Source organism: Pelmatolapia mariae, linkage group LG15, assembly GCF_036321145.2.
Source record: "Pelmatolapia mariae isolate MD_Pm_ZW linkage group LG15, Pm_UMD_F_2, whole genome shotgun sequence".
Lineage (NCBI taxonomy): Eukaryota > Metazoa > Chordata > Actinopteri > Cichliformes > Cichlidae > Pelmatolapia > Pelmatolapia mariae.
The window spans coordinates 2,341,158-2,366,909 of NC_086240.1; the positions used below are offsets into that span (position 1 = coordinate 2,341,158).

Sequence of the window (25,752 nt, forward strand, 5' to 3'; positions counted from 1 at the left end):
GTGAAAATCAGAAACTTTCACCTCAAAACTAAAAGTTGTCCCTTTGAAGTGCATTTGTTTCAAGGCACAACCTTTATTTTGAAGGTGTTTCCTTCACTGTTTCTGTCTTGTTTCGCACTCAGTGGTTAGCCGGCAGTGTTTGCAGGCAAGTCAGCATCGTCCGTGCAAACCACAGGTGACTGTGACAGCCTGCTGCTGACCACAGTCTATAAGTAAGCTCAATAAATAGAAACAAAGTACAAAACTAAATACAGACATAACTCATGATGGTGTAAATGTTAACACTTGTCAAGACCCACCCCCTTATATACATCAAACTAAACTTTATACAGGCTGCCTAAATTCACGTACACATAACAATATTCATGAAAAACAGGATGTGGAATAGTTTTTACATTTTCAGTGCAATAATATGAGTATATTTTCTCCATTTAAACAATAAACATACACAATAAATGCAAAAACAAACAAACGGTCTATGATTGACTATATTACCTGTAACAGAAGAACCTTAAATATTCAAAGAGCGGGTCAGTTAATGTACATTTACTATATTTTGATTGAGGTAAAATGCAATGAAATCTAACAAACAAGCAAAGAAAATAGCCAACAGATGTAAAAATAAGAACAGGCCATCAAGTTGTAACACTGTAACACGTTCATATGCACATGTGTTTGCAACAGCTTTAGCTGCCAGGCAGCTGAGAGCAGCCGCCAGGACAGAGGGGTCAGGAGGCGTCCTGAGGGACGCCCTCACCCCTGACCTTCATCCCGTAGCTCTTTGCTGTTGTGGATGACATAAAAGAAGAACACAGTGAGACCTTATAGGATGTGATTGGCCCTGCTCCGCTTCCTTAAAGCAGTCAGAAGCCCTGATATTTGTCACCAGGGAAAAGCAGGAAATGCAGAGGGTGGACGGGGGGATGATTTCATGGGTTGAAAATTGAGAACATCACAAGGGTTCCTACAACCTTTGTTGACATATATGTAGCAGAAGTTATTATTTCCCAGTCTCTGAGAGAGTTCTCAATTTCTCCTTCTCTCTGTTGGTCTTCCTCTCCCCTTCCATCCATCCGGTATATGTGTAGGAGGGATAAAGGTCGTCCTTTTGTCATCAAAACTCCAGATTAGTTTTGCCTCGGTGCATCTGACTCTCCGCTTTATCACTGTGGCCAGAGGAGCCAGAAGGTTCAGCTCACCCCTCTGCAAAGTAATAACTCCTACCAGCCACTATTCTATTCTTTGCTGCTATCTGCTACACTACTATTACTACTCCATTCTGAGGTGGGGGGGATTATTTTCGTGGCACTGGCTTTATTGGGCTGTATAGTAAAGACTGACAAGGAGAAGGGGGAATGGGAAGATATGACATACGACATACAGTTTGTGTCACAAGCCACCATCAAACTGACAAAGTTGTAAGAGTCGCTTGATCCACTGAGGCCCAGAGCAGAGCTAAATGAGCCGCTGACAGCATGTCTCAAGCCTATCTGGCTCTTATTTTATTATTTGTGCATTGATGTGGTTTCGAGGGGTTTTTTTGTAATTTGATGACTTGGGGATTTTGCTGAAAGTCAGTTTGGCTAATATCACAGCAGACTCCACAACAAGACGGCGAAATGAAGGATATTATTGAAATGTTTCCTCTGGCTTTCGGCGCTGTGAACGACTGCAAGTAAGACAGAAAAAGCTGCCGACGGGGAACGGAGATCTTCTGAGGATTACGTAAAAGTGGCATGTGATTTAGACAAGTGTCTGCAAGAGCATGAATGCAGCGCGAGATGATTACACCGTCAATTAGAGCGCATGAATTAGCGTGCAGCCTGTCCACTCTTGCAGGCGTTTGTTAACCTTCTCCCCTCCATGTAAACACCGGTCCCCTCTGCCTTCAGCTACAGAGACTGCCAGGTCAGAGGTCAGCGGGGGTACATCAAGGTCGCTGACAGTTTTCAGGGCAATGATGCTCTCTGTTTCCGTTTAAGGTCTTAATGGTCTTAGCTCTCAGCTCAGCTCCTTTTTTAAATCTGTTAATTCTGTTAAATCAAGTTAATTGATCCACTATTAGCTCTTGAACCTAACAGAGCACTCTGATCGTTTCCTTCCTGTTTTGTTTTTTTTTACACTTGTGACAAGAAAAAACGCTGGATTGATTTAAAAAAATGTTTTAGTTTAAATCTTGCATACCTCGAAAGCCGAGGATCCGTTGAGCTGGAAACATGCAGCAGGACGGGGAACTTTAGCTTTGTCGATACTGTGTCAGACACACTGACTTAGGAAAACATAATTGCTCCTAAACACAGCTCACATTTAGCCTTTTGGTTGGTTCTTTTTTTTCAAGGAATGAAGCTTCAGGTGTGTTTACTACTTTACAAAATTAACAGTCTGAATCCCACTTATGTTTTCTATTCAAAGGCTGAAGCACAATTTACAAGAGTATGGGATACTGTAATATTTAAAATATATATGAAAAAAATGCCATTTTGAGAAAATAACTAATTTCGAGTTAGCTCTGCCAATCAGGAAGCTTTGTGAAGTTACATCATGTCCTTGTTACCCGGAAGCAGAAAGCTGAAGGCATCCACTGTTGATTCCAAACCTTCATGCTATGTTATCATTCACTAGAAAGCATTCAAAGCTGAAGAACGTGGCGCCAGTTTGTTCACATTGATAGCTCACTGATCCTGTCACTATTCGAGTGCTCGTGCATATGCCGCATCTGCTTCTGGGAAAAGGGCATCCTTCATGGAGCGTCCTGACTGGCAGAGCTGATGCAAAAGTTCAAAAGAAATCAGAATTTTGACATATTAACTCAAATTGTTGACATGCCTAACTTGAAGCTTGAGCTTCCACAGGAATGAGTTGAGTTGATGACCTAAACAGTTGAGTTACATCATAGATTGCCAATTTTCACGGATACCCTGTCAAGCTTTCGGGGTCAGGATACCCTACCCAAACATCAGATTGGTGCATCCGTAGTTCTTACCTGAGTCCCATGGATTCTGAATTCATGGCAGCATAACATTTGCGAGTGCACAGCCCATCACTTTCCTTTTGGATGGAGTTTTCATTCTTATTGAATGGTGTCTTTTAGAGTTTATATTATCAGGGTGCAGAGGAGCAGTGCTGGTGTGGTGCCAGGGTCACAGTGAGAACAGGCACACTGTACAGAGCTCAGCTGCTTGTAATTGTATTGGTATGCACAGACACTTGCATGAAGAATGCACTAGACAACTAGTCAGAAAGTGTACTTACAGTCCAATGCGCACGTGCACACACATGCACACACATGCACACACATAGACAAACGCAGAAATAAAACACATGCGCACGCTAAGCCAAATGTGGACATGCCAAACAGAGACGAACACAAATCAAAACAAAGCATGCAAACACAAAGGAGATCCAGCGAATGAAGAAGACAGAGAGAATAGCACAGTCCCATCTGTCAAACAAATGTGAGGATGCTTCTAACACGTGCGCGCGCACACACTCGCGGCGAGCGTTATTTAGCCTGAACTTGAGCGATAGCTGCCTTTGTCCTTTAGCAGTTGGTCCTGAGGGCTTCGCAGTAGAAGTTGCATGAAAGTTTGTTTAGAGCCAAGCAAGTGTGTTAAGCTTTATGAGAGCCCATGGGAGACATGGTAGCACACACGCACACACACATGCATCCCCTCATACACACACATGCACACTCAGGCACGAGGCTTGGGCGGCAGCTCGCGATGGCCCCAACCAACAGTGAGGAGTTTGTTGTCATAGCAACAGTAAAATGAGATGACTTTACTGTCAGCCGTAATGTTTCATGGCCCCCTTGCCGCTATGGCAACATAACAAGGAGGAGGAAGAGGAGACAGAGAGAAAGAGAGCATCTGAGCCATCTCTGCATTCCGGTGGACTCCTACTAGGAACAATGTCACTCCGATGCCCTTTCTTCCTTCTCAAGACAAACACACACATGCACCGTGACAAGCCTGTCAAACACATGCATAAATACGCACACACACACGCACACCTTGAAAAGCCTGTCAAGCACTCTTCCCACCTCGCCCATCCCTTTGATTATGCTCTCACTATTTTCAGCTATCGTCACCGGGGCAATTTGAATTCATTATGCTCAATGTCAATATTGGTGCAGCAACACTGTACCTTCAGACAGGTACAGCTTGTTGAATGAGCGCGCGTGCTGTCAAACAGCGCGAGGACTGGAAAAGAGGGACGAGAGAGAGAAGAGAGAAACGAGATCAAAGCTTCGCCGAGCGTGTTCCTGCGCCCGTGGAGACCGTTAGATGGAGCGGCGAGGTGACTGTAGGCTGGCCGGCTATACGTGGAGCAAGCGCTATACATCACCGTTCTATATTTAGCTCCGTCCTTCCGCTGCAGCCCGTCGGCACCGTTAAAGAGAGTTATCTGCGCTGGGAGAAAAGTGAGAAAAGGGCGAGATGGGAGGGAGACGCGGCAGAGGAGAAAAGGAGATGAGTTGTTTTGCTCTGTTGCCATGGTGACGCAGCGGGCCAAAGCTGTAGCGAGCTGACAGTTGTCACCGCGCAACGACTCGCCACGGGTGACAGCTGTCAGTCAATCATCCAGAGTGAGGGGACAGATCGGCTGATGATCACCTTGGATTAGAGAGCGATCGCACCACACAGGGGCCGCCCAGAACGTATCTCCACTTAATCCCCGTGTGTGTGTGTGTGTGTGTGTGTGTGTGTGTGTGTGTGTGTGTGTGTGTGTGTGTGTGTGTGTTTTCATCTGCTTTTACATTCACAACCTTTTAGAACCCCTGCTCGTGTTTGCATGTTCATCCGGACCTGTGCAGATTAGATTTAGATTTGCATTTTCACGTGTGTGTGCGTGTGTGCATCCAAGCAAGAGTAGGCATGTGTGTCTCGTCTCTGAAACGTGTTGAGAGCGAGCGGAGCAGATTACATTTTGCTGTAGCCGCTGCCTGGGTCCTTCCCACAGCTGTCTGTGCTAAAGGACAATCAAAGGCCCGGTTGCGAGCCTTCTGATTGTGGTGTGATACTCAGACCCGTTCCCCTTCAATTACGGCGCTCTGCCTGCGTGTAACGAGCACAGCATCGCTCTTATGTTAGCAGAATAACGGTCTGATTAGAATAGGGATAGATTTGAACTCGCGCTGTAATTTGTTTTGCTCTTTTCTTTGCAAATTTTCCCATCGCATCCCTATCACATCCTGCTGTGGAACTAAGTCTGACCGTCGGACTCCATTTCTAATGTTTCAAATCCACCAGATAAAGGGTTTTTTTCTTCTTCTGCACTCATTTGTCGCAGCACGTTTGACAATTACATTTTCTCCTGCTGGAGAGATGTTAAATCACCAGCGATTCTGTGACCCCACAACTATAAGACCTTTAACAGTACTCATATGTTATGACAGCAACCCCATGTAATGTCAATACTTTGCTGGTACGCTAGTAATTAGAGGGTAGTTGTACAGGGCAGGATTTCCTCAACCGATGAAGCACTAAATTTGCTGTTTCAGTCAGAAGTGGATAGAAAGCCCAGGAGAGAAATGATGATGTATACTTTCTCCTTCAGATCTAACACAGCCTAATTGGGAATGTGGTCAAAATCTTGTTACGTGCCTCCACCCTTTGGCCTTTAACAAAAATGAATGAACCAACAGTTTCATCAGCTAATGTTGTTTCTTTTCTCTCCTGCTCCTCCCCCAACCCCTCTTTTCTGCTACCTACAGGAGTGAGCCCTGGGCTGGATGGGACCCACCATGCCCCCCAGTAAGAAGGCCCAGAGCCCCAGTAGTGGAGCCAGTGCCTCGCAGGGCATGAGCCCGCCGTACCGGCAAGGTGACGCCGCCACGGCGGCATCTGAAGCCGAGGCGGCTGACCTCTCCCTTTCCCTGTCCGCCTCCTTCTCCAAGGCCGAAGACGAAGAGCTCACCAGCCTCTCCTGGCTCCACGAGAGCACGGACCTCCTCAACAGCTTCAGCCATTCTGGGCTTCGTAGCGTCTCCCCTCTGCAGGACCCCGACGGCCAGCACCCTCGCTCGCCCTCCTCCTCGTCTCCCTCCCCAGACGACCCCCTGCTCGGTGACGCGCACTCAGCGTACGACTTGACGGCGGGGGCCAATCGAAAACCTCCGTACTCCTTCAGCTGCCTGATTTTCATGGCCATCGAGGATGCGCCAAACAAGCGGCTGCCGGTGAAGGATATCTACGGCTGGATTCTGGAGCACTTCCCTTACTTTGCAAGCGCCCCCACAGGCTGGAAGAACTCAGTGCGCCACAATCTGTCGCTCAACAAGTGCTTCAAGAAGGTGGATAAAGATCGCAGCCAGGTAAAGAACTTCAGTGTTACTCTGACGAATGTTGCGTGATCGCTCCTTCCAAGGTCGTTTGGAAAACGAGGTTTATTGTTGAGTCATTGACATCAGATGATGAATTTGCATGATTTCAGTGACTTAAAAACTGATTGCCAATCAAATCTGATACAAAACTGCTCACAATTTTCATTGGATCATCTCTTTGTTTCCACATGCATGCACAAAATTACACAAGATTATCACGAGGATTATTTGTTTCCCAGTTTGACTGCCGGTGCTGTACTTTAGGAGAACAAATGGGACTGTCGGGACAGTTAGCAGTAAATTGTGCATCCGCTTGATTTAAATAGTCTCCTTCCTAAATTTTGCACTTTGAGAAAGAAACTCCCAGAAATACAGATGCTGCCTGTGCTGTCTTTGTAAATGCACGCAGTACTTTTTTGATGCTCATTTTGTGCAAATAATCTTTGCTCAATAACTCGAACATGATTTGCTCAGCTCAGCAAGCACCATAGAAAGCATTGATTTATGCACGTGAAAAGGCTCAACACTGCCAACTAGTGTTTTGGATGCAGAATTACAGCGAAGTCCTGTAAAACATTCGAGATGGTAGCTGGCAGGTTAGACTTGATAAGGCAGAGCCACGATGGTCTGTATACATACACTGATTGCATGTGGAATAACATGCTAGTCTAGTGAAAGCTGTAGTAGTGAAGAGCTGGAAATCCATTATTATCCAGCTATCATGTCTTTCCATTTCATGTTTAAAAAAAAAAAAACGAGTTATGAATCGAAACTGTGCCCTCAAACTTGTAACGGATTATGGATTTGGAGAACCGTTTCATCCTTACTCCTGATTCTTTTCCTAATCTATATCGTATATACCTGTGATGTACAGCATCACTGTAGCCAGATGGTAAACACAGGCCCATTATTCGCTCTCTCGTGTGTGGTTATAGCTTATTTCACAGCCAGACAGTTATCAGTGCTTTGCAGGCATATCCAACTTGAAGTCAAACATATTCTGTATTTTGTCTACAGCTGTACCAGATTCGGCCTTATCAATAGTTGATGATCTCTGCTTTCATAGTTCTCTTTCACTCCGATGATATGTGCTTCCCCAGTGGGAACAGCATTTCGCTTTTGATTTAAGACTTGATACAGTCTTTTATACCGGCGTTCTCATCCCGATTTTACTCTATTAAAGACTCGGGGTAAACGGGGAATGAATCCCTCACTCAATTAGCGCTAAATTAATACTGGAGGATTTAATAACACAGATGCCAACAGACTTTAGATTTCATCTCGCCCGAGGGTGTCGGGGGTGGGTGGTGAAGGTTGGGCACAAACAGTGAGGATCAATGCTAGCTTTGCGTGTTTAGCTGATTGCGATCATACTGGGGGGATATGAGAGCTCGCTGTGCTCTCCTTGACCAGCGTGTGAATCTGAACTCTTTCTTCTGACTGAGCTGCATGTTGTGTGTGTGTGTGTGTGTGTGTGTGTGTGTGTGTGTGTGTGTGTGTGTGTGTGTGTGTGTGTGTGTGTGTGTGCGTGTAAAAGAAAGAGAGAACAAAATGGATGAAGGATGGTGTGTGTGTTTGTGCACACGCCCTCACGCTATGCTGTCATCTGGCCCTTGACTACAACGGCACAGAGTTTCTCTTGTATACATATCTCCATAGTAACAAGGTTGCAGTTGATATAAAAGTATGCTGTTGCTGTAGCAACGGGAAAACTGATTTGGCTTTACTGACTTAGGCAACTGTGTGCGTGTGTGTGTGTGTGTGTGTGTGTGTGTGTGTGTGTGTGTGTGTGTGTGTGTGTGTGTGCACATTAGCCTGAAATGGGCGCTGAGGTGTTCAGTGGGGGAGAAAGAGTATATGTCCTCATCTAGTGTTATATGCACATATGTGCCTGTGTGTGTGTGTGTGTGTGTGTGTGTGTGTGTGTGTGTGTAGAGCAGCGTGTGCAGAGGTGAATTTGGCAAGGACAGCTTGTCTTGTCTTCCTGTCACTGCACACAGTTTAAGACAGCACACTAATTAACCCTTCAAACCTATTTCGTTCTCTCGCTCGCTCACACACACACACACACACACACACACACACACACACACAGGGCACGTCTGACACACAAACAAGTGCGCACACACTCACAAGCATGCATGAATGCTTAAAAAGCCTCACACACACATATGCGCTGTGCCGGTGTAGAAATGAGGGCACATCTCTGCAGACTCTTACTCTACCTGCCAAGTGCTGTGCTTTATCTGAAGCTGCAATTACAGAATCTCTGTCATTTTTAGTCAGACTCTGCCATTCAAAGCTTTTCAGTGAGAATATCTGCATGTGAATACAGCTTTTTGTTCCCTCCCGGCTTTGCTTTTTCCTTTACCTGTTTAAGTCTTTTTCAATTGAGTGTGCAATTACAGGGTGTAAGATATTTTTCGCTCTTTTTTTTTTCTATTTGCGGGGCGTCATTATGTGTTACGTACTGTTGGGGTGGGGGTGAGGGGGGTTTGGTGTAGCGGAGGTCAAGTTATCGTTATCCAGGCAGAGAGAGAGATGGGGAAAGCGTGCAAACACGGCTTGCTGTGAACACACCAAATTATATTTCCATCAATTTACAGAGGTGGAGATTAATATGACAGTGGCCTATTTGTTCCAGTGGCTGTATTTCTGGGTCATATCCAGGCAGATGACAAGATGGGGACTAGTTTAGAATAAGCTTACTGCTCCCTGTGTGTGTGTGTGTGTGTGTGTGTCAGTTTTGCGTGTGGGAGTGCAAACTTGTGAGAGAGAGCGTGAGAGAGTACCATGGTTGCCATGGCTTTGTTTACAAACAGGATTCTTCACTGTGCTGAATGACATGCCTTAATGACAAGTGTTGTTGCCCTCAGACTTGTGGATCAGTGTTGTAACAGCACAGCACACACACACACACACACACACACACAGTCAGCGATATATCTCTGAAAGCCTCTTATGAAATCACAGCGGAGAGAATGGGCAGTTTTGTAATCTGAAACTCACTGAGAAGTCTCTCGGTGTTGCACTTAAGTGTGTCACCTTCTAACTTAACCTTGCCCCGTTCAGATGAGAGGCGTCCTTGATGCCTTTATGTTTTAGCACTCGAAGCATTATGAAGGGTGTTTGAAGTGAGCACAGAAAAATCTGTTAGTTTAAGGTGGTTTTTGATGTTCATTTATCAGGACTTTGTTGCAGTCACAAAACTACCACTGCTGGATTTTGGGGGGAAAAAGTACAGATATGATTGTATTGCATTTTCTAGAGTGCAGTGTTAGTAAGCCAGGGCTGATACTAAGGGTGCTGTCTGAGTCTTTCTCGAAGTTGATCTCACAACTCAGCAGCTATCTTCAAATAACTTGTTTGAAGATAGGTTGTTTTGATGCCTTATCTATCTTGTGCCACTCTAATTTCATTGGTCACCAGGACATGAAAACATTTAATTAAGTCTCAGTCAAAATTTATAAAAACCACTGACTTTCCCAGACTTTGGTCGTGTAAGCCACTGTGACCTAAATATTTTTCCTTCTCAGTTTTGCCAATTTTAGCATCCTATGGGCTCAAATTTTGGTCATAACTGTATTACCCTTCCAGGACCTGGAGCTCAGTAAAGCACCCCACCGACAGCCAAACCCATCTGTTCTCTGATTGGATTGTTAAATTTGTGATTGACATAACATTGACCAATCAGCTGAAAGGAAGAAAAATTGGGTCAAAATTCGTACTCGTAAGTTGAAACTCACACACAGCCAGGGAAGTTAAGCGCAGAGTTTTACACGTAGTTTCTTGCTGGTATCTGTAACCAGACCTTAACAAAAAAAATTGTAACTTGTGTAAATATTTCTTACAAACACACAAATTCTCATCTATAGATCCTTAAAGGATGAGCAACACTTGTAATGGAGTAAAAATATCTCTTGTTTCATCCAAAGAGAAGATATCTGTGTGCATACATACTGTATGTTAGTTGTATTGAAACTAGAAAATAAAAAAGTTTATGTTCATGAACTTTCCAGCTGCTGCTTGACTCCTCACTACATCAGCTGTGATGATCTACATGAGTATTGTAAAGAATGGAGTCGCTCTGCTCGACTAATGGATCTGATGACAAAGTTACAAAAAAAATGGTCATGACATAAACGATAAGTGGCAGGCCTAAAATACTGCCTATAGATTGGTTCAGATTGTCAGTATGTTCAGAAGAGGGCGGTCCAACAGTAAGAGTTTACATCCCTCTGTAAGACAGGGTGGAGGCTTTGACATCATCTGAGTCTGCGTTTCAGACGGTGGTGTTGGAATTATCAATACACAAGATTACAATTAAATTTTGATCCTCTGTGAAATACCATGTGGAAAACCTCAGATTGGCTTCATTTTTCAGAATGACAGTGATCCCTGTTAATGCACAAAAACCACATCTGGATAGACAAACATACAACTATCAGTCATGGATAGACCTCCCCAGGACCCAGACTTTAAAATTATTGAAACGTGGAAGCGTACATTTACAGCTCAGATTAAATATTACATAAAAATAAACTATATAGAAAGTGTCTTTGAATGCTAGAGATGCAGAAATGTGTGCATGTAGCACAGAGCCATGGCTCAGCGTCTAAATCAGTCTCACAGGCCTGAATGTGCGCTCGAAGCCATTTATAATTCGTAACGTGTTTGATCTGCTGCTCACCTCAAACAAGCACAAACGTACGTTTTGGATTTTTATCTGTATTTTCATAAGTTTTACAGCTTTTCCTACTGATAAAAACCTCCCTTATGGCCGTTCACACTACACAAAATAATTAAGCCATAAACAGTTAACCTGTTGAACCCCAATGCCCCCGGCCCCAGAGGTGAGAGGGAGAACATGTAGAAAAACAGTTACATTTGTAACTGACAGAAAAGGGAGTGTCACTGCTCCACCGCAGGTCAAAGTGGGCTGTACGGTGTAAAATGACCCTGATATAAAGAAATGAAGGGTGCAGTATATGTGGATACCATCGGCCAATCTAAACGCTGAAAACCCCCAAATTTCCAAACATATTGTACTGATTTTTCCAGACTTTTCTTTTACAGGTAGATTTTCCTGGATCCTTTAGGTATGCATATAAGATCGGATTTGCAGGCAACAAATAGAATGTGGAACAAAAACTGCAATCAGGAAAAAAAACAAGTAAATTCAACTTGTAACTGCAAAAGGATAAATTCACAAGGATCGGCTCCTTGACTGAAGTTTTTTAACCTCCTAAGACCCGAACTCTTCCACGGCATGCATTTTTAATTTCTCTTTGATATTTGGGCTGATTGGGACCTGATGAATGTTATAAACAAAGAATTACCAGATTGTTTTTTTAACCTAATTATTGTTTCTAAGAAAAATGAGATCCACATATGAGGATATTCGTTTAAAATTTCGATAGATCAGTAACAGTATAATGTCCTCGTGAATGGATATCAGGCCCTTGTAGAGCAAAATTGAGTATTTTGGTCTAAATAACCCAAAATGTGATGTCCACATATGTGTACGCCAGATCCTAGGAGGTTAAGCATCTTTCAGGTGAATGTTTTGCTTTTATGCATCAGATGTTTCCAGTCATAGTGGGCAGAAGAGCAGCGAAAAACAGGCTTTTTTTCTCTCTCTAATGCAGATAGAGCCATTCTACCATCACTAGCAATACGATGCAGTGTTTGTCTTTTCTCTTAAAAATACCTCTGTAGAATATTGACAGATAGAGTTGGTCAATGCTCTGTGTGTGGGTGACAAATACACAGCAGTGGTGGTACGAGTCGGAAGAGCTACAATTTTACTTCTGTTTACTTTTACTGCTGCCATCTTGGATTGTGAGGTTGGGCTTGGTAGGGCTTCTCCGACTTCTCCCCTTGCTTTCTTTACCTTCTCAATAACAGCCAGTGGAACAAATTGCAGCTAGTGTCGCATTTAGCAGCTAATATACCAGATATTTTTGCTCTGGAGTCAGTGGAGGCCAAAAAATGAGCTAAAAACAAGGAAAACATGACTCAAAGTCCACCGTAAAAGGCACGATGTAATTGCTGCCTTTAGCCAAAAAAGACAGCTGTCATTAAATGCACCTCTGCCTTTGTCTATGTGTTGTTGTTCTGTAACAAGTTTGCTTCTGTCATCGTGAGTCACAAGTCATGAGCCTTGTGACCTCATTGCCTTTCTCCAGTGCAGCCTTTGGGACGCACTGTAAATATCTGGAAGACTGCTGCTTGGGAAGTTTGGGAGAGGTTTTTCACAGGTACCGTGACAAGCCATGGAGGAACCAAAACCCCAGTGATCTCGCTCTAATTAATTGCTCAATGACAGCATATCACAAGCACTCTGGGAATCGCTTCGCTTGGGCTCAGTCCAGTTTGTGTCTCTTGTCCTGTCAGAGTTTATATGTGTGGTGTTTTTGAGTTGGAGGGGGAGAACTCGTGAAATCGGCCGCAGCATTTCGGCGTATTACACCGCTCGGTTTTTCTACGTCCTGACAAAAAAAATAACCTGTTGTCCAGCCAACGTGTAATGTTCATTCCCAACTGTGCCTCTTTGTCCTTTTGTTGCCAAATGGCTTTTGACGAGTGCTGAAATTGTCCATCTCGAGGACCCTTTTTCAAAAGAATATTCGCCGCCTTGTATTTTTCCACTCCTTTTCGCCTCTTTATAAAATCTTTGCGTTCCCCCCTCAGCTCTCTTTACTCTGCATTAAACTTTGTGCTCGTGAGCTGCAGACATCATATCTCCAGCTTTACTCAGTGTCTGAATTAGTGTTCAGACATGTATCTGGTCCATGCTGCACTAGTCCTCTGGTATATTATTAATCCTCCTGATTATCTCTGTGTAAGTAAAGATGGATCCTTGTGTCGCAGCGGGTTAATCAGGGTTTAAAAAAGCCGGGTTAAAGCATTTACCGCATCTGAGGATGTCCATCATGAAATTGTGCGCAGGCCTGATACTTTGGATTGGTGTATAGGTGAAGTCATGTTGCGCACGAAAACACGGTGGACGAGAAAGCCTCTTACACCAATGCTTCCACGCAGAGTGGCAGCTCTGTGCTCTCTGCGTCATGCATCTTTTTTTAATCTCATTTCGCTGTTTGAGTTGGAAACAAAATTTACTCTCTCTTCTCATAATAGCCACTGCAAACTGCTGAAATGGGTCTCCGTGGTGTATGGATGCCATTATTAATGATGATAAAACTGTTTAAAGCTGTAATTATAGTTGAGGATTTACAGCTGTGCTGAGGAATAGTCGCAGGACACGTTTTGTTTGCAGTTTGGACAAAAATCTAAAACTCCTCGCTGCTTTCTGACTCCTCAGACCCGTGGCACTGAGCGCCAGAGCCCATTTCATTCTAATGACGAGCTTAACCTTTAAAACTATTAGGTAATTTCTGTAAACAGCTGGAGACGTTAGTTTTAGCAAACATTAGTCAGACGGGAGGACGTCGCTGGGTGCTATTTTCAGCTGAGCATGAAGACGGAAGTTTAGTGCCAGTGGGTTCTTACAGCTACAGGATGATGATGTCTATGGGATTGACTGGAAAATGTGCTGATGCTGTACGTTAATGCGAGATTGCCACACTCTGTGGCACTGAGGAACATGAGATCGCTTTAAATATACTCAGACGTTACGTATTAGTTGGATGAATGTATTGTTTCTGTTGTTTCTATCCGAAAACTTTAAAAGTGGCCTATTATATACCTTTCTTTGCCTTCTGCTGTTTAGATAAGATAAGATAAGCTTTATTGACATTTTAGGAAAATGGAAGCGCTGCTGTACTTGATGAGAAGATTCCAAAAATGAGGTCAGCGTACATCACACACAGTGTTTTTGCACTCGTGACTCTGAATGATGTCGCTGAGAGCAGATAACTCACCTCCTGTTCAAACCTTTGGTTTGTAAGGGGCAACCAATCACAAGGAAGGGCTCAAAGGCAGCTAAAACAGCTTGTTTGAGACAGCAGATCTTTATTCATAAGTCCAAAAAAGATGTTTTGAACTGTGGATCATGCAAAGCTGTGTCTGATTAGCCGTAGCATCACCTTCAGAGAATCCTGAATTACATCATGAGCTCACAGATATCGTTTGTTTATTATAAAGTGTAGTATACGCCATCTTCAGAACCCTGTCTTTGGAAAAACACTGCTGACCCCATTTTAGTTTGAACACTCTGGGAATGCATTTTCATCTGAAGCGATCAGAAATGGTCACTATCGGGGGGAATGTGGCACACGCCCCTGCTGCCATTACTTGACCATTTTCCAGATGAAAACAAATTTACTGCAGACAACAAATTACCGGCATTGCTGACTTTGTTTTCTAAGCATTCTCAAGCACAGCAGCACGGACAGCAGTGAAACGGTGCCAAAGTGAATGTATAATGAACGTGTCGCTGTGGATGTGGAAGAATCAACGTAAGCAGTCACAATACAACCTGTTGAAAGTGATGAGAGTAGCGTGAATGATCTGAAGGCTCAGTGTTCATGTGAACAAAGCTGTTTGTATTTCCTTCCATCTACATTGTATAGATTTAATCTAAAATGAGGTGAACACTAAAATATAGTGTAGGTTATGTCAGGATATGTGTGATGTTTCGTCACGTAGTGAGGAGTGTATGCTACTTTTTTTTAAATATCTCCCATTTCGAAGTGAGACCAGCCCCCACAGCTTATATAACACAGGAAACAGATGTTAGCAACACACAGTCATCCCTCTCGCACTCTATCTCCCCGCCTTTGTCTCCCCCTTCTTCCCCTTTTTGTCTTTTACTCACATCCTGATGCGTCCCAGGCAGGTTGCAGTTTGTGTAAAACTGCATAAAATTCTGTTGAAAATAAATACCAAACTACTTGAACACTGATTGTAAATTCAGCCAGTTCTAATGGTTCAGCTTGTGCACACGCCTCCTGCCGCCATACATCTGGATTAGGAAACGTGGCCGCCCTCTAATAATTTGGCAGCTTCGTTGAAGCACAAATTTTCACTACAAGTTAATGGAGCTGAAAGAAATGCAGGAGGGTGACAACTGTAAATTTGGTTTATTCTAATGAGAGGTAGACTCAAAGAACAGCGTCTCACACATCCTGTTTTAAGGTTATTTTTGCAGCGTTAAATGAGTTAGAGAATGCAGGCAGTAGACCAAACCACTGTGGCATACGAGTGAGAATTAATAAAAAACAACATTCAAATTTGACATCTAAATTTAGCTTTCAGTGATTTTTGTAGTATTATTTCATGTTTTCACAATGATGCATTCAGGAGGTCATGAGTAAAGTAAAGGGGATCCAGACCCCTCTGTACCCTCCACCTATGGATGAACTGATAGGACAGCACAATTTGGAAACAGCGGGTGACGCACCCTTGTTTCCACTTAGCCGTGCACTCAGGTGTTTAAAAAAGGTAGGAGAGAGGAAATGCATGAAATTTCTACATTGGAATTTTTTTTTTAATCTGTGTGGCATCAGATCTGAAAATTTACAAAATGTAACCCACTTTCTTTGCAAATTTGTTAAAAAACAACAACAAAAAGTCCTTTTCACCTTCTCCAGCTTCCAAGACTATGATGCTTGTTGCCAAGGCGACTGTTCTAACCCAGGTGGCGGGCCCTTCCTGTGAGATGCACCCTGTGATTGGCCTATCGACAGATAGGCTACAGATTAAGCATTTTGATTGGCTCGCTGGCTGGTTGGCAGTGGCGGGAGCCCCGGCAGACAGAGATTCTGGAGAGAGCCTTGATTCAGTCGGCTGGCAGACAGTAACACACACACTCACACACATATATAGAGGTATATATACAAACGCTGGCGAGCTGGAGGTGCAAGGGGAAATTTGGCCCAGTGGGGGTCACCTCTGTGGGAGCGAGTGCATGTGTGTGTAATATCATGCTCTCCAGGAGAGGCGTTGCTGGCAGTAATAGAAGCACTCCCAGGAGCACACCACGCTGGGTAATATCACACTCCCCAGGGAACTCGTCATACACACATTCTCACACACACACACACACAGAGCAGAACAAGGCACATATGGCCTGTGTTCAACACGACTGACATACTAATGCAAAGATCCAGACGGGGGGACACAAATCAACAGTGCACACACATCCTATTAGCTTCTTGCATTCTTACAAGGTCGGGAGCTGCAGCAGGCCGTAGCACAGTTTTTGACTCCGATTCGGTGGACATCTACGGATGACGAGGCACACAGAGAAACACAAGAGGTTCTGCACGGTCACCGCTCGGTGGAGATGATGGAGCCTGAAGGATAAAGTTGGATATCAGACATGATTGTGAAGGCGGACAAAGTTTTGAACCTGTGCTGCAAGACATCAGATATCAGTGTTTTTTGGCTAATGTATATGTGACCTGCTGCTCTAATGTTTAACCGGAGCAGAGCTGTAGGAAAGCAGGTCATACAGCATCGCAGGAAATTGCAACATGTTTCAATTTAGTTCATCGCTCCCTCACCTTTGAGTCCTGTTTTTCAAATAAATGTTTGCATTATGTGAAGTGTAAAAAACACATACGTTTCACATGTAGGCCTACTCACAAACCTGAGAGGAAAAGCTTTTTCGTCTAATTTCTTCTGACAAAGGAGGGAAAAAACACTGAAACTTAAGAGAGCTCTGTACACTTTCCCAGTTAAGTGCAGAGGCATTAGCCGCTATTTGCAGCTGCTTCTTTCATGTGTTATCTTCAGATTTGATAGGGTGCTACAACCAAATATCCAATTCCAGCCGATATCCTGTCATTTCATCCGGATTTAAATATTCACATATTAGTAAAATCTTCTTTGATAGAAAAATCTTTGTTGAATATATTAATTAGAAGTTTTTCAGTACCCTAAACTGGGGTGATTTGCATAGTGGTTTGTGTACCACTACAGATAAGAGGTTGACCCTCTAATGTAGCAATATGGTGATTATTCAATCCTTAATTAATATTCACGTGCATAACTGTGATATTTCCCTCTTTATAGATTCCTGGGCTAGAATTAGGAGATCCAATGGACAGTTGACCCTTATATTTTACGCATGCATCCCTCTACCCCATTTTTAAGTCATTTGAATCTTTTTCCTGCTGCCAGATGTGTTTGTCTATCATTAAAAACACCAAACCAGACTTCTAAATAAAAGCAGGGCACTACTTTTTCTGTTGGTTGCTTGCAGATAAATCTGTATCAGCCTATATGTTGTCCAGCATGTAACTTTTTCTTACCAGAACAGACACTCACCGGCCAGTTTATCAGTTGTACCTGTTGAACTGACTGTCATCTCAATTATCCAATCAGTCCATCATTTGGCAGCTACTCGGTGCATTTAGGTACACAGACATGGTCAAGGAAACCTGCTGAAATTCAAACCATGCATGAGAAGAAATGTAATTTAGGCTGATCTGAATATTTCAGAAACTGCTGATTTACTGATCTTCCATCTCTAGTTTTTCAGAGAATGTTCTGAAAAAGAGAAAATATCCAGTGAGTGACAGTTCTCTGCAGGAAAATGCCTTGTTCTTGCCAGAGGTCAGAGAAGATTGGCTAGACTGCTTTGAGCTGACAGGAAGGAAACAGCAACTCAAATAAGCACTTGTTACCTCCAAGGTGTGCAGAAGAGCATCTCTGAATGTTCAGCATGACGAAGGTATTGGGCTACAGCAGCAGAAGACCACACCAGGCTCAACAAAACTGGACAATAGAGGACCAGAAAAATGTTGTCTGGTTTGTTAACTGGATTTCTGATGCAGAAATATGAAATCTGATGTGGGGTCATAATTTGGCAGACACAATACAAAAACATCGCTCCATCCTGCCTCGTATCAATGATCCAGGCTATTGGTGGTGGTTTTATTTATATAGTGCCAAATCACAGCAGCAGTCGTCTCAAGGCACTTTATAATATAAGGTAAAGATCCTGTAATAATACGAATGAATTATTTTAGAATGGTGTGGAAGATACACATGAGTGTCCCCATCTTCTGATGCCTGTTTCCAGGAGGATGATGCACCATGTCACAAAGCTCAAATCAGGCAGTTCTGAAGACAAAAAGGGGTCCAACCCAGTAGCAGCAAGGTGTGGCTATTAAAAGGGGGCGAGGAAAAGATGCTGGGGTGTTGTAGAAATTGCATCATCTCATAGTTTGTCCAGCAGAGCGGCTCCAACGCTTGTTTCTGATATGTTATCCTCTTAGAGACATTTCCTCAAAGTGCCATCACTAACAGGGAAAACTATTTGGCAGTAGTGGCTTAAACTTGAACCAGTTTTATCTCTGGTGCTTGTTTCTCCAGGTGTTTACTGATTGGTTTACTCCACTTCTAAAATAACGCCTATATCCTTGATTTCCTTTCATATCGACTGAAAAACAGAAGCCCGGAGTCACGTCGTCTTCCCACCCATAGCCTGTACCTTTTTTTTAATATCACAGAGCACTATAAACTGAGTTGAGGACGACACCTTAAATTTTTGTTTTGTGCGTTCCTCCCCAATCTCTGCCTCTGCCTCTACCCCACACCCACCCAGTTTTTCCAAATTCAAATGACAAGGCAGATGAAAGCATGCTGAAGGCTCTGAGAGACAGAGCACCCTTCTCTATAATCTATAGGCTGGCTTCACTCAGGTTGGGGGGCCGACAGCTTCATTAGGTGAGGGGGGGGAGCTGCTTTGATCTAAAAATACGCACCATCTGGAATGGAGAAAGTTAAAGAGTTTGCCTACGTCCTAATCAGAAAGAAGCTCCATGATTTCTTTTTCCATAAAGACGGACAGGAAAATGCGGAGCAAGGTGGCTTTGAGGATGTATTACTTCTCATTCCTCTGAGTTTTATCTTCCTTGGGAATATGGGAATGTTTGCATGGTTGATGTTTTTTGGTTGGCAGTGAGGTGCAGGTGTTTGAGCCAGGAATGCACAGAATGTTGTTTTTCTCCATGGGAATGCAGGATGGCTGTGTGTGCACGTGGTTTGGTAAATAGGAATCCTGTGAAAGGCTGAAGTTGAGCTTGTGTTTGGGCTCCGGTCATTGTTCTTCAATAACAACTTTCTCCTCTTCGTTTTTCTTTCTGTCTTGCAGAGCATAGGCAAAGGCTCTTTGTGGTCCATAGATCCAGAGTACAGGCACAACCTGATCCAGGCTCTGAAGAAGACGCCGTACCATCCCTACTCGCCCAGCCTGACCACCCCCTCCACCTCCCCACCCACCCTACCGCAGACATTTCACCACAGGTAAGACAGACCCTTTTATCCACTGACTGAGTGAATCTCAGCCGGTTAATTGATAAACCCGTCGACAGGGAGGGGATGCTGCTAGACTCTCGTCATGCTTGCCTCTCTGAAGAGACTTTAGAGAAATGAACACATAAGAGTGATTCAAGAGAATTTGTGGCATCCACCTGTTCAAAGGTATCATGGACTTGTCGTGTTGAATTGTCTCTTAGGTATGAATGAAATTCAGCGGTGTTCCAGAAATGTCATCCTGAGTCCCGTACATGCTTAAAGTGTTTAACTCTGCTTTTTTCAGCATCTCTCTTCATTCTGTTTTTATTTCTGTTCCAGTCTTTGCTGCTATGATATTATTTACGTTGTCTACGCCGTAACATATGAGTTCCTTTATTTAAAGTAGTGAAACACAGTATATTTAATATACCAAACAAAACAGCTTAAATGATAAGTCAATTGATCTTAATATAGCGGGATAATAGCGGAACTTATTTCAGTTTTAATGTGCCTAATGTTGGAGCAACACTGATACCGGCTGATGTTCATATTTGAGCTAAAATATCGAACCGATTTTATGTGCTACACGGCGCTCAAAAATCTGTAAAAAAAATGTTTCAGCACTTTGGTAAGCTACGAAGCCGCACCGCTTGATGGATTGTCGGAGCATTACGGCTACTGTAGTCAGGAGCCTCACGGAGTCATCTGGGTCCTAAACTCCAACCGCTTCAAACGAACACTGCGGCATCACTGAGAGTTACAAACTGTCTAAATTCTTTCATCTTTAATAAAATGATCAGCGTTGTCTCTTTACCAGGTGTAACAATTAAGTTTAACATCCAGGTATCCTGCCCGCTTCCATGAAAACAGAATTTAGTAAATTTAACAAAGTTAGAAGTTAGCAGGAAGTTAGCTCGCATGATATAGCATTTTCTGACTGAGAGATTTCTGAAACAAATTAAACGTACAGCTCTGATATCACCTCCAACATAAATGAAGACAGAAAACTAAACAGCAGTGACGTTTGTAGGGTTACTGAAGTTGGGCTAGCTGGTATATGGCAGTATAGGTGCTATGTGATCGCTAGCGACACAGCTATGTTAGCATAGCATAAACACAGTGAAGCTGGAGGATGAACGCTAACTTTATTCCACTCGATAAAAGTTAACGTGAGGGTTCCTGATGGTTAGGGACAAATGCAATCGCATGGCAGGATGCTGTAAACGGACCAAACTTCAGTCAGGAGAACAACTGAGATAATCCATCCACAATACGAGGTTAGTCATTAATATACTGCAACAACATGGGAATAGAGCAGCTGCCAGAGAATTCAACAGTAATGAATCAATGGTACAGAAGTGGGGGAAGCAAGAAGAATGAGTTGACTTATCTGACTGTTTTGTTTCGCTTAATGCGCCTTATAATCTGAAAAATACGGTAATCAAGTGTTGCACCTACCAGCTCAAATTCATTGACTCCTTATTGCAGCTGAAGACATCAAAAACAGAGTCTAGTGTTTAAGTTTGTCAAGTTTCTGAATAATTATGTTATAATTGAGATTACAGTAGCAATCACACTAATCGTTGTTATTGTTTTTTCTAAACTCAAACAGCCTTACTGTACTACTTCCTGCCCTACTAACCACAGAGGAGAAATCAGTCATCTCTAAAATATGAAACTCAGGGATAAAATGCATTTAGTCAACTAGAAATATTCGATTTTGCTGTGTCAGAGGATTAGTTTAGTGCCCTGTGTCTGAGTCTTTGTCCCCGTGGCTAATTGCTTGGGAAAAGTCAGCACAGCTTTCAGCCGCACAAACAATGGAAACCACCTCACACAGTGGCCACAATCAAAAGATGGGCAAATAAACAATTTGAACTTAAACATTAACAATCTCTGAAGTCTTTGGTGTCGGCTGTTTATTAGTTTTTCTGTTTCCTAATTCCACACAGCACCTCAACCTCTCTCTTTGTTTGACTCTTTCTAAAAAAGTCGTGGATACTCTGCAATGAAAGGCTGGAAACGGGAGCTTTTTATGAATGTGCGTGCCACTCGGTGGGTTCGCTCTTTTGTTTCACAGTTTTCTAAGGAGGGAGCCGTGGCTGTTTACTCGTGGAATGAAAAAGAAAGTTCTCTGGGTAAATTATCCGGAGAGAGATAAGTTCATTCTCGTAGTATTTATCTGATGTAAGTGGATCTCCGAGAAGCAAATAAAGAGCAAATGAAATGGGGACTTCGGTGCCAGCATCCACATATAACATAAAGCCTGTACTCTCGTCTCCTTGCTTACTCTCTCCATCCTCTCCCTCCATCTGTTACTCTTCACACCCACTCTCTCCAGGCGTTATATACCTGACCTGCACCATCCTTTCCTTAAATCTTTTTGCATGCTCTTTTGATGTAACAACACTTCTGTCCCTCCTCCTATCTCCCTCCCCCCTCAGGCACATCACAGGTAAAAAGCCTTTTTTTCTCCCCCCCTCCACCTCACTCTTTCCTCCCCCCTTGTTTTGCCTTTCCTCTGCTCCTACTGTGCCTCTGTTCCACTCATCTCGCTCTCTTGTCTCCTCTTTTAATATCCCACACACCCTCCTGCTCATCCTCAGGCATACATTACAACTAGTGGGGCACCCAGTACTCCATCTTCTTTATTTATCCCTGCTGTGATTTATTCCCTCTCTCTCCCTCTCCACTCTTTTCACTCTCTCTCCATCACTTTATCATTCAATTAAATTCCCCTTTGTCTACATTCACTTTATTCTCTGACTGCTCGCAGCCTCCCCCCCCAAACACACACACACACACAAATCCCTCCACAGTGCGGTGGCATCCACCTGTGTCGTTTCCTCCACAACTCTCTCCTCTCCTGACCTCACCTCCTTCCTCCATCCTCTCAGTTTCCAGCACTTTTGCCCATCCCGACTGATACGTCAGAGAGAGCTGCTATGAGTTGCTTTATTTTTAAAATATTTTTCATTATTATTGTTTCATTTATCCGCTCCTTCTATTTTTTTTTGTCTCTCTCCGACTACACAGCCACTGCCAGCCCTACACCCCGCTCCCCGGTTGATCCGGGTAGGTTGGCTTGCAGAGCCAGTGGACTGTGTAAGACAGAATAATTGGTTCACCGTAAAATGTAAAAGTGTCATTTTGAACAATGAGGTATGGGGAAGTGGAACAAATTGGAGGCTGGATTTGGAACATGGACGGGAGGGTGGAGGGGTGCAGGGAGAGGTCGGAGTGTGGAGGGGTAGTTGTTCATTTGCGTCGTGGCACACAGCAGGAGATGAGAGTCTGTTTCTCGGTTTGAGCCGAGCTGCAGGTCCACTGGGATGCTGCACCTGAAGAGCATCCCCCTGTATCTGTGTATGTCCAGTTATTTCATTGCTTAATCCCTCACAGTTTCGATGTAAGCTGATGACTGTGAGCGCTTTGTTTTCTCTGACAGTTACTGGAAAAACTCAAAGAGATTTGAGCGATATGAATCAGGGTACTGCAGCACAAGAAGACACCAGAAAACAGTGGACGCGATGTTGTGAAGAATAAATGAAACAATTCAACAGGTTATTGTGATTCTCCGTCGGTTCATTTAGTAGTTTTCAGTATGAGGTTAATAAGAATTGACTTATTACTGGTGAGAGGAAATGATGAGATTTATACGTTTCCCTCCAGTTCTGACCTCTGATTCAACAACATGAATATTTTTTATAATAATGGATAAGTTATTGGTGTGCTTTAGACAGCAGTTGGAATGTAAATGCACAATCACAGCATGCTCTCCACTCTGGACCTGCTGGATCAAAAAGTTCATAAAGACTAAAAATTAAAGCTTTACTCAATATAAGCACTTTGGAAGGAATTTATTATTAGTTTTTAAACAGACTGGTGTGAAATTAAAGAGTTCAGAGGTCAAGAATGAATATTTCCCTTCATAACAGCAGAAGACTAAGCAGACAGAAAAAAATGGTCACAAATGGCACTTTTTTTCTTGTAAAAAGACTGTATGTAAAAGATGGCACAATCACCTTGACATCACAATCTTGTTCTGTGGAACAACATGTAACATACCCGTAAATTTAAATTACAAGCTTGCCACGCTGTAAATCAGGGGTGTCAAAAATAAGGCTCAGGGGCCAAATTAAGCCCAGCAGAGACACCAAGCTGGTCCACTGAACAACAAGTTTTACAACTTTTTATTAATACTACACCAGAATAATTAAGTAATAGCAAAGCAATTAAATGAAACAGTCTTTTCTGTGAATGAATAAAAACCTTCTGGCCAGTGAGCCACAAGAAGTAATTTGACATTTATGTTTTTTACAGTCTGAGCCCAAAGAGTCGTCTTTGCTACAGCAGCATTTCTTTGTCTCGTAGAAAAACTGAGACACATTGTTCTTCTTTTTTTATATCTCAGAAATTAAATGTAATTTCTTTACATTGACAGAAAGTGTTTCTCTGGTCTGGTGGGCTGTATGTGGCCCACAGTGTGAAATGAGTTTGACATCCCTGCCGTAAATAACTATATTTTTACGCTAAATGCAGTCTTCATAAAACTATGATTGGAACAATAAACCTATAAGGAAATTATTTATAGATGTTATTTAAAAGAGTGAGACGCAGGGTCATTTTCCCATAGGTTTCTTTTGGAACTAGAGCTGTTGCCCCCTGCTGGCCAGTAGCAGCAATACAGGTTTAAGGCATATTGACTTCACTTTGCAGAGAGGAAGATAACACCTTATCTTTTTAGTGTTTTTGACCTTGGATACCAATTTCATGAAAAAACAGGCAACTCAGGGTAAAGTTATGAATCAACAAGGGCTTTAAACTAAATAAGCCATTCTTCACTATATGCACAGATTCTGGTTGTTATGGCGATGGATCGGTCAGTGTTTCTCACTCGTTTTGCATTAAAACAAAGCGAGCTTTACTTGCAGATGCAGATCATGTGCCTTTAAGTTGGATTGCAGTTTCACCCTCATCTTCTATCACAAAGATGAATTATTAAACATTACTTTAGATTTTTTTGTGTGTGTTTTGTCAGAAGTGTAGCACTACCGTTTCACTCTGAAGAAGGTGCTACATTACGTTACGTCTTTCAATGTCTGGCATTAGCTGTGTCCTTTATATGTATCCTGGAACTCAAGTCCAATCAATATAACACAATATCTCTCTCAAGAGCTCTCACGCTCAAGAATATTATGTTATGAAGTGTAATGACCGTGAATGGTTGCACAGCATGTCTATTATGTTAAGGTCAAGGACTGTCTCAAGCCGCTCTATACAGCACAGAAGTGGGAGATGAACACGGGGAGTGATAGAGATAGATAGGAGGAAGTGGCTGAGAAGGGTTGTGGGGTGGGGTGGAGGGGGGGTGTAGCCGGAGTGCGGTGACGCTCCTTTGTCCTCTGCTGTTTGTCGCTCGCACCTCTCGCCTTTTCATGGCTATAATAACTCACACCACAGCAGCCAGCCCCCACGTGCTGTGTGCGCCAGAATATGTGTGTGTGTGTGTGTGTGTGTGTGTGTGAGAGAGAGAGAGACTCTGCTCACTTAAGTGTCTCAGTCCTGCTCTGTGCTATTCACACTTTTTTTTAAATGGGTGTGTGTGTGTGTGTGTATGTGTGTGTGTGTGTGTGTGTGTCTGACATATGTAATGGTGTGTGTGTGTGTGTGTGTGTGTGTGTGTGTGTGTGTGTGTGTGTGTGTGTGTGTGAAGGCGAGAGAGACAGAGCACGCTGGGTAGGAGGTCAGCTCCATGGTGCATTCCTTCACACCCCATCAGCATCTGGATAGAAGGAGGAGGAGGAGGGGGTCTCTACCTCCAGTTCTCTCTCCTCCCTTTTCTCCCTAGTGAGGGGATGTTGAAGGAGGGGAGCGGTGAGTTTAGCCCCTCGCCCACCGCATTAAATGCACAGGGGTCGTCTTGGCAACGGGAACGCCGCCATGGCAACACATGTAGTATAAGTCAGGTGCTGTCGCGCTGCAAACCCATTTGTTGAGAGAGAGAGGGAGAGAGAGAGGTGAGGCGGGGAAGAGGGGAGAGACAGACAGAGAGAGGGAGAGAGAGATGGGGGTGAGACGGGCAGGAGTGGGGGGGGGCTAGGGAAAACAGACAGGCTGTTAGCACAGGAAAAATATGTTATCGCCGTGGCAACGCAATGTGGCAACTCTCCATGGCAACAGCAGGTGGCTCAGGGGCTGAAATTTGCTGCTTTCGC

The 25,752-nt window shown here is 43.4% G+C and overlaps 1 protein-coding gene across 1 annotated transcript in view; it reads left to right on the forward strand.

Moving 5' to 3' along the window:
- The window catches only part of ches1 (checkpoint suppressor 1), a 64,684-nt gene that overhangs the window by 22,405 nt on the left and 16,527 nt on the right, over positions 1-25,752 (forward strand). Inside the window, exons 2-3 of the mRNA XM_063494919.1 lie at positions 5,717-6,316; positions 19,392-19,543. Coding sequence (XP_063350989.1) covers positions 5,735-6,316; positions 19,392-19,543 — 734 coding nt within the window. The 5' untranslated portion in view covers positions 5,717-5,734. The remainder of the gene's footprint in view (positions 1-5,716; positions 6,317-19,391; positions 19,544-25,752) is intronic.